Source organism: Carassius carassius, chromosome 14, assembly GCF_963082965.1.
Source record: "Carassius carassius chromosome 14, fCarCar2.1, whole genome shotgun sequence".
Classification (NCBI taxonomy): domain Eukaryota; kingdom Metazoa; phylum Chordata; class Actinopteri; order Cypriniformes; family Cyprinidae; genus Carassius; species Carassius carassius.
In genome coordinates this window covers 344,059-362,500 of record NC_081768.1, presented here as the reverse complement: position 1 = coordinate 362,500, position 18,442 = coordinate 344,059, and the positions used below count along the sequence as shown (strand labels likewise).

Genomic DNA, 18,442 nt, shown 5'->3' with positions numbered 1-18,442 from the left:
CTGAATTAGAGCTTATTTTTATATTTTTTGTGTATTATGTATATTTATTATGTACATATAAATACATACACATGCAGTTTATATTTTGAAAACATTTACATGTTTATAAATGTACATATTTTATATTTTATATATATACATAAACATAACATTTTTCTGAAATATATACATGCATGTGTGTGTGTATGTGTGTGTGTGTGTCCACAATATGATATTTATTGTGGTATTTAAAAAGAAAAAAAGAAATTAAGAATTGGGAAAAATGCTATTCTATCTAATGCACTTTGAGAGTTCAAAATTAAGAGCTCCAACCCATGTTCTTAAAAAAGTGAATATAATAATAATGACAACAATGACAGTAATAGCCATATTGTAAAATAATTGCACTGTAAAATAAATGAAAATTTATATTTCATAGGCTTTACACTACAGTAGGGAAATTAGAATACTTCTTTCCTAATTTCTACACTTGAAAGAGATATATTTTGAATTTGGACTACATTTAAACAACTAGCTGTCAGCAACTCATACTGTACTATTAGCTTTTATTTTGAAGGAAAACTCCAGCTTCACTGAAAACATGCTTACAAAACACGTCTCACTACAAATCTAGTGAAACGCTGTAATCATCTTCCACGAAAAAAAAAGGCTAACTGGTGGCTGCTGTGTTCCCAAACGCACGATAAACTCACAGCACATGAAATAAACGAGTTGACTGCATTCATTCAGAGTGAACATAGCCGTTCTGAGATGCGGAAAACACCAGATCATGAGTTGATTATCTGAACGAAGTGTGCGCTTCGCTTTGAAACACGCAGCTAAAACAGACTTAATGAAAGGATTTACCATATTGTGCTTTCTGTTTTAGTTCATTTGACAGACAATGTGCCAAAGCATAATGGCCCAAAACAAATATATTTTAAAACCGCACTTTTTGCCCAGAAGACCTATCAATTCATATCATCATTTGACCACGAAAATATAGAGACTATTTGCTATCGCGATATTGATAATATCGTTACATCCCTACTTTACACTCAACAGATTCGCACCGTTTCTAATCATTTTTATTTTTAGTTTAGGTATTTTTAAAATATATATTTTCTGTTTTCACTTTAATTTCATTTAGTGTAAGTTTTAGTCATTTTAGGGGCTCTTACCCTCTTAACACTTAAGGAATGTAAAACTGACCATTAAAGAGCTGGAGCCTGTTTGTGAGCGTCTGCATGTGGTGTTAGCACAGGAAACATTCAGAGATATGAAGCTTCTCACTGTGATTTGTTGACGACGGGTTCTGCGTCATGGAACCACTCGATCAGCGGCGGCGGCTTGGCTCTGAACTGACAGTGAAACACGGCCTCCTCGTTACGCAGAACCACCTGATCCACCGGAGACACCAGCACACGGGGAACCGACTTATCTGAACACATACAGAGAGACATAATCAGACAGTTACGGATCAGACATGCAAGCTTCAGATCAGACAGACAAGCTCTAGATCAGACAGACACGCTCAGGGATCAGACAGACAGGCTGTGGGATCAGACAGACACGCTCAGGGATCAGACAGACACGCTCAGGGATCAGACAGACACGCTCAGGGATCAGACAGACACGCTCAGGGATCAGACAGACACGCTCAGGGATCGGACAGACACGCTCAGGGATCGGACAGACAGGCTGTGGGATCGGACAGACAGGCTCTGGGATCGGACAGACACGCTCTGGGATCGGACAGACACGCTCTGGGATCAGACAGACACGCTCTGGGATCAGACAGACAGGCTCTGGGATCAGACGGACAGACAGGCTCTGGGATCAGACGGACAGACACGCTCTGGGATCAGACGGACAGACACGCTCTGGGATCAGACGGACAGACACGCTCTGGGATCAGACGGACAGACACGCTCTGGGATCAGACGGACAGACACGCTCTGGGATCAGACGGACAGACACGCTCTGGGATCAGACGGACAGACACGCTCTGGGATCAGACGGACAGACACGCTCTGGGATCAGACAGACATGCTCTGGGATCAGACAGACACGCTTTGGGATCAGACAGACAGACACGCTCTGGGATCAGACAGACAGACACGCTCTGGGATCAGACAGACAGACACGCTCTGGGATCAGACAGACAGGCTCTAGATCAGACAGACACGCTCTGGGATCAGACAGACAGGCTCTAGATCAGACAGACACGCTCTGGGATCAGACAGACACGCTCTGGGATCAGACAGACACGCTCTGGGATCAGACAGACAGACACGCTCTGGGATCAGACAGACAGGCTCTAGATCAGACAGACACGCTCTGGGATCAGACAGACAGGCTCTAGATCAGACAGACACGCTCTGAGATCAGACAGGCTCTAGATCAGACAGACACGCTCTAGATCAGACAGACACGCTCTAGATCAGACAGACACGCTCTGGGATCAGACAGACAGGCTCTAGATCAGACAGACAGGCTCTAGATCAGACAGACACGCTCTGGGATCAGACAGACACGCTCTGGGATCAGACAGACACGCTCTGGGATCAGACAGACACGCTCTGGGATCAGACAGACAGACACGCTCTGGGATCAGACAGACAGACACGCTCTGGGATCAGACAGACAGGCTCTAGATCAGACAGACACGCTCTGGGATCAGACAGACAGGCTCTAGATCAGACAGACACGCTCTGGGATCAGACAGACAGACACGCTCTGGGATCAGACAGACAGGCTCTAGATCAGACAGACACGCTCTGGGATCAGACAGACAGGCTCTAGATCAGACAGACAGGCTCTGGGATCAGACAGACACGCTCTGGGATCAGACAGACAGACACGCTCTGGGATCAGACAGACAGACACGCTCTGGGATCAGACAGACAGACACGCTCTGGGATCAGACAGACAGACACGCTCTGGGATCAGACAGACAGACACGCTCTGGGATCAGACAGACAGACAGGCTCTAGATCAGACAGACAGGCTGTAGATCAGACAGACACGCTCTGGGATCAGACAGACAGACACGCTCTGGGATCAGACAGACAGACACGCTCTGGGATCAGACAGACAGGCTCTAGATCAGACAGACACACTCTGGGATCAGACAGACAGGCTCTAGATCAGACAGACAGGCTCTGGGATCAGACAGACACGCTCTAGATCAGACAGACACGCTCTAGATCAGACAGACACGCTCTGGGATCAGACAGACAGACACGCTCTGGGATCAGACAGACAGGCTCTAGATCAGACAGACACACTCTGGGATCAGACAGACAGGCTCTAGATCAGACAGACACGCTCTGGGATCAGACAGACAGACACGCTCTGGGATCAGACAGACAGACACGCTCTGGGATCAGACAGACAGACACGCTCTGGGATCAGACAGACAGGCTCTAGATCAGACAGACACACTCTGGGATCAGACAGACAGGCTCTAGATCAGACAGACAGGCTCTAGATCAGACAGACACGCTCTGGGATCAGACAGACAGACACGCTCTGGGATCAGACAGACAGACAGGCTCTAGATCAGACAGACAGGCTCTAGATCAGACAGACACACTCTGGGATCAGACAGAAACGCTCTAGATCAGACAGACAGGCTCTGGGATCAGACAGACACGCTCTAGATCAGACAGACACACTCTGGGATCAGACAGAAACGCTCTAGATCAGACAGACACGCTCTGGGATCAGACAGACAGACACACTCTGGGATCAGACAGACAGGCTCTGGGATCAGACAGACACGCTCTAGATCAGACAGACACACTCTGGGATCAGACAGAAACGCTCTAGATCAGACAGACACGCTCTGGGATCAGACAGACAGACACACTCTGGGATCAGACAGACAGACACACTCTGGGATCAGACAGAAACGCTCTAGATCAGACAGACAGGCTCTGGGATCAGACAGACACACTCTGGGATCAGACAGACAGGCTCTAGATCAGACAGACAGGCTCTAGATCAGACAGACACGCTCTGGGATCAGACAGACAGACACGCTCTGGGATCAGACAGACAGACAGGCTCTAGATCAGACAGACAGGCTCTAGATCAGACAGACACACTCTGGGATCAGACAGAAACGCTCTAGATCAGACAGACAGGCTCTGGGATCAGACAGACACGCTCTAGATCAGACAGACACACTCTGGGATCAGACAGAAACGCTCTAGATCAGACAGACATGTTCAGGTCTGTCTGTATTTGTAAAATCTCACTCTCACTGCCACCCACTATTCTTCTGGTAAAGCTCTTTATCCTCGCTCCTCACGCTCTCTCCTTTCATTTGTAATTTTCATGCTCCAGCTGATCTCTTTATTCTTCAGCAGAGCTATTATTCTGTCTGCAGGTGTGTGCATGAGTAGCGCAGGAGTCTGATGGGAATGCTGGCCGAGGTGGTGGGTTATATTTTATACATTTCTGCTTAGTTGCACACATGAGGTGACAAACATTGGAGAACACACACAATAAAACCTGAGTGCGCACGTGAGGGCATCACTGACACGCTCAAGCAGTCTACATAAACAGCACGTCTCCTCACACGTCAAACTAAACTAATCTTTAATCTATAAATCTTACCTAGAAGAACCTGAGCTTGTGTCTATTCAAACCCTATAATCTTACCAAAAATATTGAGGGTGATGTTGCTGTTACTGCACACTTTTCCAGCAGCATTTTGAGCACAGCAGGAGTATATCCCAGAATCCCATGTGCTGAGGTTGGTCAGTGTCAGGATCCGGTCCTTTCTGTCCAGCTGAACTCCATCTTTGAACCATTTACTGCTCGGCCTGCTCAGGTCAGAAACATCTTTACACAGAATCAGCGACAGTCAGTAGACTATGATCAGAAACACATCTGTAGCCTACGGAAGACACTTTATGTCCCAGAATAAAAAAAAATTATTTATCTCACAATTTTGCAAGATATAAACTCAGAATTTTGAGGAATTAAGTATTTTTAATAAAGTTATTCTTAAACAGGCAATGAAAATGACTCTTGATCGTTCTCATGTGCTTCAGGAAGAATTTGAAGGACTTCTATCTGGTCGACGTTTCCGTACTCCAATGTCTAGATATAAATACTATAAAAATATTTTGTTCCTTTGGCTACAAGGCTGTTAAACTTTAATTCAATGAACAAAACTGTGCGATTGTTATTATTGATGTTGGTACGTTGTTGTGTAGTTTTACCTGTATTGCCAAAAACTAATTTCTCTCATGACTAACAAATAAAGTAGAGATTGAAGTCGCAATTACCTTTTTAATTTTATTTTTTTTGGAGACAGGGCTTCAATTTTAACCTTCATCATTCACTGATAACATATTGCAGGATTTCTGTGCGAGGATCAGACTCATATTTCACTGTGTCCAATCAGACGCTGGACTCACCGTGGATGTCCATCAATGTGACACTGCAGCACGATTCGCTCAGCCTCCTCTAGCTCCGCCTCTGAGGCGGGTTCGTTCATTGTAATTGGCCCCCTCTCCAGCCCTGAGGACACACAACAACATCCACAAACCATGACTAGAATAAAAAATAAAAAACTCCCTTTATCCAAAATGTTGCTATTTTCCTCAACAACAAAAATAAAAAAACGAAATACATCGGTTCAGTAAATCACAATTATAATGTTGAGCAAAACAACTGTAATTATGTAGCATGACTAAAATATGACTTTAAAATGTTTTCCATTTAAATAAATCTAAATACAAACTAATGTTATGATTGGTTTGTGTTCACTTGAGATCTGTCCAGATGTTTTCTGAGAGCTGTTAGGGTCAGATCCAGTGATCAACATGTTTTCTTGGTCTCTCTGTGTTTGATTATTTTGCCCATCTAATGCTCATAAATGTGGAGTATGATTTTAAAGTCACGTGTCTGAAACAGATGCACATAGTGCTTCATGATGATAGCATGAGAGAGAGAGAGAGATCTCCAAATATAGATGAAGCAACAATGGTTTATAAATAGAGAGAGGAAGACATATAGACACATGGACAGAGTAAGAGCAGAGGATCTGTAGACACGGTGATCTACAGCAAATAGAGGACGAGAAACTGATTTGTCCTAAATATCACAATGTGAGGGGAACATTTCTCCCCAGATCTGAAGAACTGACTCCATCATTTACTGAGACAATGCTCTTCATACTTGGAGAAGATGACATCAGATGCTACTTTTGTATTAATTATTCACAACGTTAAGAGTTAAACATGATTAACTCTAAACTGACTCACTTTATCTTTTTATTTATTTAGATGGATTTTATTTATTTGTTATCCATGTTGTTGTTTTTTTCTTAATTTTTATTATTTATTTACACTCAGACCAAGATTTATTCAGACACTTCAACATTTCTCACATTATATCACAGTTTATTGGCTATAGTTTAGAAAAAAGTAATAAAATATGAGAAGAGCTCAGAGTTAAACTGTGTCAGAACAAACTGATCTTGATAATGTCAGATAACTTGGATAGAAAGGTCTGTAATGAATTCAGTTGAATAGCTGTCAGCTGTTAAATTTAAGAACACAATTAGATAAAACCAATTTAGCTCAACTAAAGTCTGTGGCGGAAAAGATCACATTAGCAATTAAAGAAAAACACTGAAGCAAACATGACGTGTCGGAATCATTTTTTGGGTATAATATGTCACAGTTAATTCGAAGAGAGCGAGAGAGACTCATGATATGAGACATGACATCTCAAGAGCACCAGATTACTAAAAAAAAGCACACTTTCATAATGTACTGAAAGAGCTCTATTTTTGCGCACTAATTTTGTACTTAATATCCTAAAAATGATTCTTTAGTTCTTCTTAAGATAAAGTAAGTGTAATCAACTGTGCTATTTTGGGACACCATGAATATGAACACACTATCTCTCTATTTGAAATGTATTTAGTCAACACTTGAACCATCTTTCATACAAAATGAGTGTGTGAAAATACAGCATGTTCAGTACATTATGGAAGTGCACTTGTTAACCTGAGGCTGTGATGTGTTGTTTCCAGAGACACACAAACACACACACACACACGCACACACACACTCACACAGTCGCAGCTCACACACACACACAGATGCAGCTCTCACACACACACACACACACACACACACACAGATGCAGCTCTCACACACACACACACACACACAGTCGCAGCTCACACACACACACACACAGATGCGGCTCTCACACACACACACACACACACAGTCGCAGCTCGCTCACACACACACACACACACACACACACACACACACACACACACACACACAGATGCAGCTCTCACACACACACACACACACAGATGCAGCTCTCACACACACACACACACACACACACACACACACAGATGCAGCTCTCACACACTCACACACACACACAGATGCAGCTCTCACACACACACACACACACACACACACACACACAGTCGCAGCTCACACACACACACACACAGATGCAGCTCTCACACACACACACACACACACACACAGATGCAGCTCTCACACACACACACACACACAGTCGCAGCTCACACACACACACACACACACAGATGCAGCTCTCACACACACACACACACACACAGTCGCAGCTCACACACACACACACACACACACACAGTCGCAGCTCACACACACACACACACACACACACACACACACACACACACACAGATGCAGCTCTCACACACACACACACACACAGATGCAGCTCTCACACACACACACACACACAGTCGCAGCTCACACACACACACACACACACACACACAGATGCAGCTCTCACACACAGATACCCGCGATCCTGAAGGTCGACGAGAGCCCCAGAGCGGTCGTGCTTCACGCCGGGGTTAACGACACCACGCTGCGGCAGACGGAGACGCTGAAGAGGGACTTCAGGAGCCTGATCGAGACGGTTCGCAGCACGACGCCCGCGGCGACGATCGTCGTGTCAGGACCACTGCCCACGTATCGACGAGGACACGAAAGGTTCAGTAGACTTGTTGCTTTAAATGAATGGTTGTTGTCATGGTGTAAAGAACAGAAACTGCTATTTGTTAATAACTGGAATCTTTTCTGGGAGCGTCCTAGGCTGTTTCGCGCTGATGGATTACACCCCAGCAGAATCGGAGCGGAGCTGCTTTCTGACAACATCTCCAGGACACTTCGCTCCATGTGACTAGTAAGACAATTCTCTAATAACTATTATGATGACTTTTGTTCCACCCGCTTAAATGATAAAAGTACTTGTGCTGTAAAAACTATTAAGACTGTGTCTGTTCCCCGAATAGTGAGGTCAAAATATAATGTAGGATCTAGAAAAAATCTTATCGTAATTAAACCAGAAAAATGTAAAGTAAATGAACAAAAACAATTTTTAAAGTTTGGGCTCATAAATATTAGATCACTCACACCCAAAGCAGTTATTGTAAATGAAATGATCACAGAAAATAGTTTTGATGTACTCTTATGATTATTTTGGTCTAAATGAGTCTACTCCACCAAACTACTGTTATAAGCATGAGCCCCGTCAGACTGGTCGTGGAGGAGGTGTTGCAACAATATATAGTGATATTCTCAATGTTACCCAGAAAACAGGATACAGGTTTAACTCTTTTGAAATACTTCTGCTAAATGTTACACTGTCAGACATGCAAAAGAAGTCTAATGTATCTCTTGCTCTGGCTACTGTGTATAGACCACCAGGGCCGTATACAGAATTCCTAAAAGAATTTGCAGATTTCCTCTCAGACCTTCTAGTTACAGTTGATAAGGCGCTAATCATGGGAGATTTTAATATTCACGTTGATAATGCAAATGATACATTAGGACTTGCGTTTACTGACCTAATAAACTCCTTTGGAGTCAAGCAAAATGTCACCGGGCCACTCATCGTTTTAATCATACACTAGATCTAATTATATCGCATGGAATCGATCTTACTGCTATAGATATGGTACCTCAAAGTGATGATATTACAGACCATTTCCTTGTATCGTGCATGCTGCGTATAACTGATATTAACTATATGTCTCAGCGTTACCGTCTGGGCAGAACTATTGTTCCAGCCACCAAAGACAGATTCGCAAATAACCTGCCTGATCTATCTCAACTGCTATTTGTACCCAAAAATACACATGAATTAGACGAAATTACTGACAACATGGGCATTATTTTCTCTAATACATTAGAAGCTGTTGCCCCCATCAAATTGAAAAAGGTTAGAGAAAAACGTACTGTGCCATGGTATAACAGTAATACTCACTCTCTCAAGAAAGTAACTCGTAGTCTTGAACGCAAATGGAGAAAAACTAACTTGGAAGTTTTTAAAATTGCATGGAAAAACAGTATGTCCAGCTATAGACAGGCTCTAAAAACTGCTAGGGCAGAGCATATCCACAAACTCATTGAAAATAACCAAAACAATCCAAGGTTTTTATTTAGCACAGTGGCTAAATTAACAAATTACCAGACGCCACCTGATTCAAATATTCCACCAACGTTAAATAGTAATGACTTTATGAATTTCTTCACTGATAAAATAGATAACATTAGAAATACAATAGCGAATGTAGATTCTACAGCGTCTAACACTTCAGTTTCATCCATCGCACCCAAAGATAAACTGCAGTGCTTTACAAATATAGGACAGGAAGAGCTAAATAAACTTATCACTGTATCTAAACCAACAACATGTTTATTAGATCCTGTACCCACTAAATTACTAAAAGAGCTGTTACCTGTAGCCGAAGAACCGCTTCTCAATATCATTAACTCGTCGTTATCTTTAGGTCACGTCCCAAAACCATTCAAGCTGGCGGTTATCAAGCCTCTTATTAAGAAACCAAAACTAGATCCTAGTGTACTGGCAAATTATAGGCCTATTTCAAATCTTCCATTTATGTCTAAAATATTAGAAAAAGTTGTGTCTGCTCAATTGAGCACCTTCCTGCATAAAAATGATCTGTATGAAGAATTTCAGTCAGGTTTTAGGCCCCACCATAGCACAGAAACTGCACTTGTTAAAATTACAAATGACCTGCTTCTTGCGTCTGATCAAGGCTGCATCTCATTTCTAGTTTTACTTGATCTTAGTGCTGCGTTCGACACCATAGATCATGACATACTCATAGATCAATTACAAAACTATACAGGTATTCAAGGGCAGGCTCTAAGATGGTTTAGATCCTACCTGTCCGATCGCTACCATTTTGTTTATTTAAATGGGGAGTCATCTCATTTATCATCAGTAAAATATGGAGTGCCACAAGGATCCGTCCTAGGTCCCCTTCTATTTTCAATATACATGTTGCCCCTTGGTAATATTATTAGAAAATACAGGATTAGCTTCCACTGTTATGCTGATGATGCTCAGCTATATATCTCAACGAGACCAGATGAAACTTCCCAATTATCTAAGCTAACAGAGTGTGTTAAAAATGTAAAAGATTGGATGACAAATAATTTTCTCCAATTAAATTCGGATAAGACAGAGATATTAATTATTGGACCAAAAAACACCACACAGAATCTTGTAGATTACAATCTGCAACTAGACGGATGTACTGTTACTTCCTCTACAGTCAGAAATCTGGGTGTTATATTGGACAGCAATTTGTCTTTTGAAAATCATATTTCCAATGTTACAAAAACTGCATTCTTCCATCTTAGAAACATTGCCAAGCTACGAAACATGTTATCTGTTTCTGATGCAGAAAAGCTAGTTCATGTTTCATGACCTCTAGACTGGACTATTGTAATGCACTTCTAGGTGGTTGTCCTGCTTCGTCAATAAACAAGCTACAGGTCGTCCAAAATGCAGCAGCTAGAGTCCTTACCAGGTCAAGAAAATATGATCATATTACCCCAATTTTACAGTCTCTGCACTGGCTACCTATTAAGTTCCGTATCAGTTACAAATTATCATTACTTACCTATAAGGCCCTAAATGGTTTAGCTCCTGCGTACCTAACTAGCCTTCTACCACGCTACATCCCATCACGCTCCCTAAGGTCACAAAACGCTGGACTTTTGGTAGTTCCTAGGATAGCAAAGTCCACTAAAGGAGGTAGAGCTTTCTCACATTTGGCTCCCAAACTCTGGAATAGCCTTCCTGATAATGTTCGGGGTTCAGACACACTCTCTCTGTTTAAATCTAGATTAAAAACGCATCTCTTTCGCCAAGCATTCGAATAATGTATCTCTTAAATTGTGAGTGTAGTTGCATCTGCATTTTTATTCTTTAGCTTGGGTTAAGCTAATTTTACTCTGTTGGATCAGCAGCTATGCTAATGATGTCTCTATTTTGTTTCTATGTTTTGCCACGGGATTAACATCCCGTGGTAACTAGGATTTACACAAGCTCCAGTCTGGATCCAGAACACCTGAGAAGAGATGATGCTGACCCTCAGAGGACCCCAGATGATCCTAACCTTGAATCAACAAACAGAACTAACAATTATTGCTACAAGTGTGACTGCATCATATAATTACTATTAATTAATAATATTGATAGTTCATCATCTAGCTGACTACGTCTTGTATTATTATTATTATTATTTTTATTTTTCTAAAATCCTGTCAAACGTGCACAAACTACTAGCTACTACTAAATATTGTAGAAACATAATTTTCTGTAAAGTTGCTTTGTAACGATTTGTATTGTAAAAAGCGCTATACAAATAAACTTGAATTGAATTGAATTGAACACACACACACACACACAGATGCAGCTCACACACACACACACACACACACACACACACACACACACACACAGATGCAGCTCACACACACACACACACACACACACACACAGATGCAGCTCTCACACACTCACACACACACAGATGCAGCTCTCACACACACACACACACACACAGATGCAGCTCACACACACACACACACACACACACACAGATGCAGCTCACACACACACACACACACACACACACACACACACACACACACACACACACACACACACAGATGCAGCTCTCACACACTCACACACACACAAATGCAGCTCTCACACACTCACACACACACAGATGCAGCTCTCACACACACACAGTCACAGCTCACACTTGATGTTGAAGGAGGCGCTGGCGGAGGTCAGGGTGTCTCCGGTGGAGTTGCTAGACGCTACACACTGGAAGCTGCCGGTGTCTGTGTGACGGTCCACTGACGTGAACTTCAGGTTACTGCCCTCCTGGAAGCGGCGGTTCGAGTCCTGCACACGACGGCCGTCCTGTGTCCACCAGAAGCGCATGTCCTCCGGGCCGCTGAGCTCACAGCGCAGGATAGCACTGCGGCCGTGTAACGCATCCTGAGACTGCGGCTCCTCGGAGAACCGAAGCGAAGACGCCTGGATGATGAAGACTGAGAGACACAGAGAACCAGTCAAACACTTTAGACTCACATCAGACCACAAAAACACAACAAATTCACTCAAATTAACATGAAAGCAGAACATGTAAAAATAAAATCTATTTTGAATTACTAGCAAAAAACTATAACACTCAATGACACTCAAGTTACACTGATATTAAATAAGAACATCACTATTTGTTCCTTTATGGTTACAGCTCTTAACTTACCCAAAAACAAACCAAAATGTAGAAATGTACATTATTTACTTACTCAAGATCAATCAAATAGTACAAAACAAAAAATATAGTACAAGAACAAAAATAAGACAAAAAACCTGCTAGGCAACATAAATAAAAGTCCAAAATATAGAAATGTACATTATGTATTTTCAAAAACAATCAAATAGTACAAGAACAAAAATAAGACAAAAAAAAACTGAACAGAAAAAAAAACTATCTTTATTATTCTTTCAAGGTCTGTCATGACTCGCCTCATCCTCCTCCTCCCAGAGTAGATATGTTTAAAAACGCCGCCTTTGCGTTTCTTCTCGACGGCGAATCCGCACATTTTCTGAAAATATGGCGTCATCAGCCCACGTCTGGCCCCTAGTCAAACACCACTACATCACGTAACAGCAACAAAAACATGAACAAACACTGAACGGTAACATTAACACGGATTAATAGATAGTATTGTTCCATGTTCGCTTGTGTACCACACGCAAGGTTTATCAGCAAATCCATGTCTTCTCCGTTTTAAGTGTATCTCTGTGGCAGAATTACAGCGCCACATGCTGGTCTGGCATGTGTACTACATTGGTTTCGTGTGGACGCGGATATTTCTTGAGACGAGGGAAAAAAAGATCGGGGGTCCGTCTCCGTGTGGACGGGGCCGAAGAAGTAACAGGTACTTACGGTTATGGATAGAAATGTAGCGGAGTAAAGAGTACAATATTTGCCTCTCAAATGTAGTTGAGTAAAGTCATGAGTACTCCCCAAAAATGATACTCGAGTAAAGTAAAGATCCCTCAAAATTGTACTTAAGTACTGTACTCAAGTAAATGTACTCCGTTACTGTCCGGCTCTGTATATCATGTTAATATACTGCCATAGTTAAATTCCATAACATGCCAATCACATGTGATACCAATTTCACATGTTCGCACATATCTTTATTTTTGCCTTGATAATAGGAAATATGAGCTAGGCATCATGTATGACAGTCAAAAATGGGATATGAGCTACAAAATGACCAGATCCTGCCATTAGCTATATAGAAGACATATCTTGTATGTATAGGGCTTATATGTGGATATGAAGAAGCAATACAGGAGACCTATATTTCCTGTATATGCACATATATGCACCTCAATTTTGCCTATATGTGGCATATATACACATATAGGTTCTTTCCATGTGGGCGCTTGTTTCCGGGTTAGTTAAGCACTTGTTTACGGGCTAGTTAAGCCTTTGTTTCCGGGTTAGTTAAGCACTTGTTTATGGGTTAGTTAAGTGCTTGTTAAGCGCTTGTTTCCGAGTCAGTTAAGCACTTTTCTACGGGTTAGTTAAGCGCTTGTTTACGGGTTAGTTAAGCGCTTGTTTACTTATGGGTTAGTTAAGTGCTTGTTAAGCGCTTGTTTCCGAGTCAGTTAAGCACTTGTCTACGGGTTAGTTAAGCGCTTGTTTACGGGTTAGTTAAGCGCTTGTTTACGGGTTAGTTAAGCGCTTGTTTACGGGTTAGTTAAGCGCTTGTTTACGGGTTAGTTAAGCGCTTGTTTACGGGTTAGTTAAGCGCTTGTTTATGGGTTAGTTAAGCGCTTGTTTATGGGTTAGTTAAGTGCTTGTTAAGCGCTTGTGTCCGAGTCAGTTAAGCACTTGTCTACGGGTTAGTTAATCGCTTGTTTACGGGTTAGTTAAGCACTTGTTTACGGGTTAGTTAAGTGCTTGTTAAGCGCTTGTTTACGGGTTAGTTAAGCGCTTGTTTATGGGTTAGTTAAGTGCTTGTTAAGCGCTTGTGTCCGAGTCAGTTAAGCACTTGTCTACGGGTTAGTTAATCGCTTGTTTACGGGTTAGATAAGCGCTTGTTTACGGGTTAGTTAAGCGCTTGTTTACGGGTTAGTTAAGCGCTTGTTTATGGGTTAGTTAAGTGCTTGTTAAGCGCTTGTTTCCGAGTCAGTTAAGCACTTGTCTACAGGTTAGTTAAGCGCTTGTTTACGGGTTAGTTAAGCAGGCAGGGACTGCTAAATGGAGTGATCACACTTTTAAATGAAAAAAGTGCACAATACACTACTTTTGAATGCATTATTAGTTTGGTGCATAACAATGTGATTAACTGCAATAAAAAATTTATCCTTGCCCAGCACTAATTTAAAAACAACAAAAACGAATAAATATGACAAAAACCCAGAACACAATTATGAAAAACTTAAATTAACATGAAAGTAGAAAATATAAAAACTAAATTTAATTACAATTTTAACAAAAACATAAAAAGGTAAACAGTGACAATACAATAACACTGCATCAGAGAATGGGAGCATGTGAATGTGTTGAGAAATTACTGAAATATTACATTTAAGGTGGGCTATCAACCAAAACTGAGAATAATGTGATGCAAGTTTGGCTTATATCACAGAGCCTCGGGGAACAAAAGTCAGGCTGAAACAGGCTCGTCTTCATTAAACTCGTGAACGAGAGTGAGTTCTGTCACGAGGGACGTGTTTCACTCATTCACATCCATCGGTCCGTCTCCACAGAACAAGAGTGTGCGATCCGTGACCAGATGGATTTACAACAGCGCCGAAAAAATTTGGCCTAAGATCCCTGGATAAAGAATAAACAGTGCTTCCAGACGAGCAGAAGATGAGCAGAACGCTCTGTAACTACATGTTCAGATGAAGGAAATACAGCAGTCTTCCAATGAAAATATATCGGCATTATATCATTAAAAAAACAGCAATTGCGAGAAATAAATTTAGAATTGTGAGATAAAAGGATACAATCACGTTTTCTTATTTTTTATTCAGTGTCAGAAAAACAGGCTTCAATACTATGTACTACTACTGAACTGTAAAGTATGTCATAATAATAATCATCATCATTTAATTGTGAATGCTTTACAACTGAGAATATACAGATACTATAAAAGACATGAAAAGATGTCAACAAACACTAATTATTCCAACTCTAGCCTTTAGAATGAAACACTACATGGCTTTTACACCACTATTAAATCTTCCAGTTAAGCATTTCCTGCAGTTCTCCAAAGATAACGCCTTCAAACAGCAAACACAGTCATTATCATTCACTTAGAAACAAAAACACTCAGCATTCAGAGCTGATGAACACAACGCTCTTGATAAGAGCTGATGATCTGCTCTTCCTATCTGATCAACTAACTGCCAAAGAAAAGCTCTTTCAGTGTGGATGATCCAAGCTAAATATGGAAACTGTGTGAAAAAGAGATGGAAAAGAGATTAAAGCAGTGTTCTTGCTGAAGAACGCTGAGATCATCCACTAAACGAAGCACAGTCTGCTTCATAAACACACCACAAACCTTGAGAGATATATATATATGAGAATACACTTACATCTGCGCAGAGACTGGGTTATTTCAGATTAGGAATATATGAGGGATTATTATACTATTATTCTCTACTATAGGAGAGGAAGAATTGTATAAACTTGTTAAATCATCTAAACCAACAACATGGATGTTAGACCCTATACCATCTAAGCTCCTGAAAGAGGTGCTTCCAGAAGTCATAGATCCTCTTCTGACTATTATTAATTCCTCATTGTCATTAGGATATGTCCCCAAAACCTTCAAACTGGCTGTTATTAAGCCTCTCATCAAAAAACCACAGCTTGACCCCAAAGAACTAGTTAATTATAGACCAATCTCGAATCTCCCTTTTCTGTCCAAGATACTAGAAAAGGTGGTATCCTCACAATTATATTCCTTCTTAGAGAAAAATGGTATATGTGAGGATTTCCAGTCAGGATTTAGACCGTATCATAGTACTGAGACTGCTCTCCTTAGAGTTACAAATGATCTGCTCTTATCATCTGATCGTGGGTGTATCTCTCTATTAGTTTTATTGGATCTTAGTGCTGCGTTTGACACAATTGACCACAATATTCTTTTGCATAGACTTGAACACTTTGTTGGCATCAGTGGAAGTGCATTAGCATGGTTTAAATCGTACTTATATGACCGCCATCAGTTCGTAGCAGTGAATGAAGATATATCCTATCGATCACAAGTGCAGTATGGAGTACCTCAAGGCTCAGTAATAGGGCCGCTACTCTTCACGCTTTATATGTTACCCCTTGGGAGATATCATCAGGAAACATGGTGTTACCTTTCACTGTTATGCTGATGATACTCAACTCTATATTTCTTCGCAGCCCGGTGAAACACACCAATTTGAAAAACTAATGGATTGCATAGTCGATATAAAAAACTGGATGACGAGTGATTTCTTACTGCTAAATTCTGAAAAAACAGAGGTGTTAATTATAGGACCTAAAAGATTTTAAAATATTGCTTATTACTTATAAAGCCCTGAATGGTTTAGCACCTCAGTATTTGAATGAACTCCTTTTACATTATAATCCTCTACGTCCGCTACGTTCTCAAAACTCAGGCAATTTGATAATACCTAGAATATCAAAATCAACTGCAGGCGGCAGATCCTTTTCCTATTTGGCGCCCAAACTCTGGAATAACCTACCTAACATTGTTCGGGAGGCAGACACACTCTTGCAGTTTAAATCTAGATTAAAGACCCATCTCTTTAACCTGGCTTACACATAACATACTAATATGCTTTTATTATCCAAATCCGTTAAAGGATTTTTAGGCTGCATTAATTAGGTAAACCGGAACCGGAAACACTTCCCATAACACCCTATGTACTTGCTACATCATTAGAAGAATGGCATCTACGCTAATATTTGTCTGTTTCTCTCTTATTCGGAGGTCACCGTAGCCACCAGATCCAGTCTGTGTCCAGATCAGAGGGTCACTGCAGTCACCCGGATCCAGTACGTATCCAGACCAGATGCTGGATCAGCACCTAGAAAGGACCTCTACATCCCTGAAAGACAGCGGAGACCAGGACAACTAGAGCCCCAGATACAGATCCCCTGTAAAGACCTTGTCTCAGAGGAGCACAAGTACAAGACCACAGGAAACAGATGATTCTTCTGCACAATCTGACTTTGCTGCAGCCTGGAATTGAACTACTGGTTTCGTCTGGTCAGAGGAGAACTGGCCCCCAAGGTGACTTGACTTGACTTGATTATTATAGTTCACTAAACCCTGAAACCCTTAAACCTGCCAGACCCCCAGAGCTGTTGTATCAGAGGACAGATGAACAGATCAGGGATTCCCAGAGTGCTTCACACAAAAGAGAGGATGCTGGGAAACACACATTATGCTGAGGAGCTCATTAATATTAAAAAGATTTAAAAGCTGCTCGCTTGTAGTGTTCAGAGAATGTTCTGTTATTCACTTCATATTCAGTTCTGTTTCAGATCTACAGATGTAAACAAAACGAACTACAACTGAATTACAAATACAACTGACAACCTGCTTTATAATAGGTCTCTAAATTATAATTCAATTATGAATTGAGGCATGATTTATAAAAAATATTGACTTTTTAATCCAACAGAGGATCAGCAGTGAAACACTGTCAGACTTATTCACTTAGGAAAACAAATTTGTGCCCAAAAACATACACACACACACACACACACACACACACACACACTATAAAACACTCACACTCACACACATAAAGCAGTGTATGCAGTGAACACACTCTCATTATACTGCATCTGCACTTAAAGTGAAAGTCGTGACATTAAGTATGGTAACCCATACATACCATAGAATTGGTGCTCTGCATTTAACCCATCCAAGTGCACACACACAGCAGTGAGAAGTGAACACACACCCAGAGCAGTGGGCAGCTATAGATCCAGCACCGGGGAGCAACTGGGGGTTCAGTGCCTTGCTCAAGGACACTT

At 41.4% G+C, this 18,442-nt stretch overlaps 1 protein-coding gene across 1 annotated transcript in view; it reads right to left on the bottom strand.

Moving 5' to 3' along the window:
- ptk7b (protein tyrosine kinase 7b) overlaps window positions 1-18,442 on the bottom strand; it is a 52,509-nt gene that overhangs the window by 17,877 nt on the left and 16,190 nt on the right. Inside the window, exons 2-5 of the mRNA XM_059565609.1 lie at window positions 12,117-12,413; window positions 5,415-5,517; window positions 4,651-4,814; window positions 1,273-1,420 (exon numbers count right to left, since the gene is read on the bottom strand). Of these exons, the coding sequence (XP_059421592.1) occupies window positions 1,273-1,420; window positions 4,651-4,814; window positions 5,415-5,517; window positions 12,117-12,413 (712 nt within the window). The remainder of the gene's footprint in view (window positions 1-1,272; window positions 1,421-4,650; window positions 4,815-5,414; window positions 5,518-12,116; window positions 12,414-18,442) is intronic.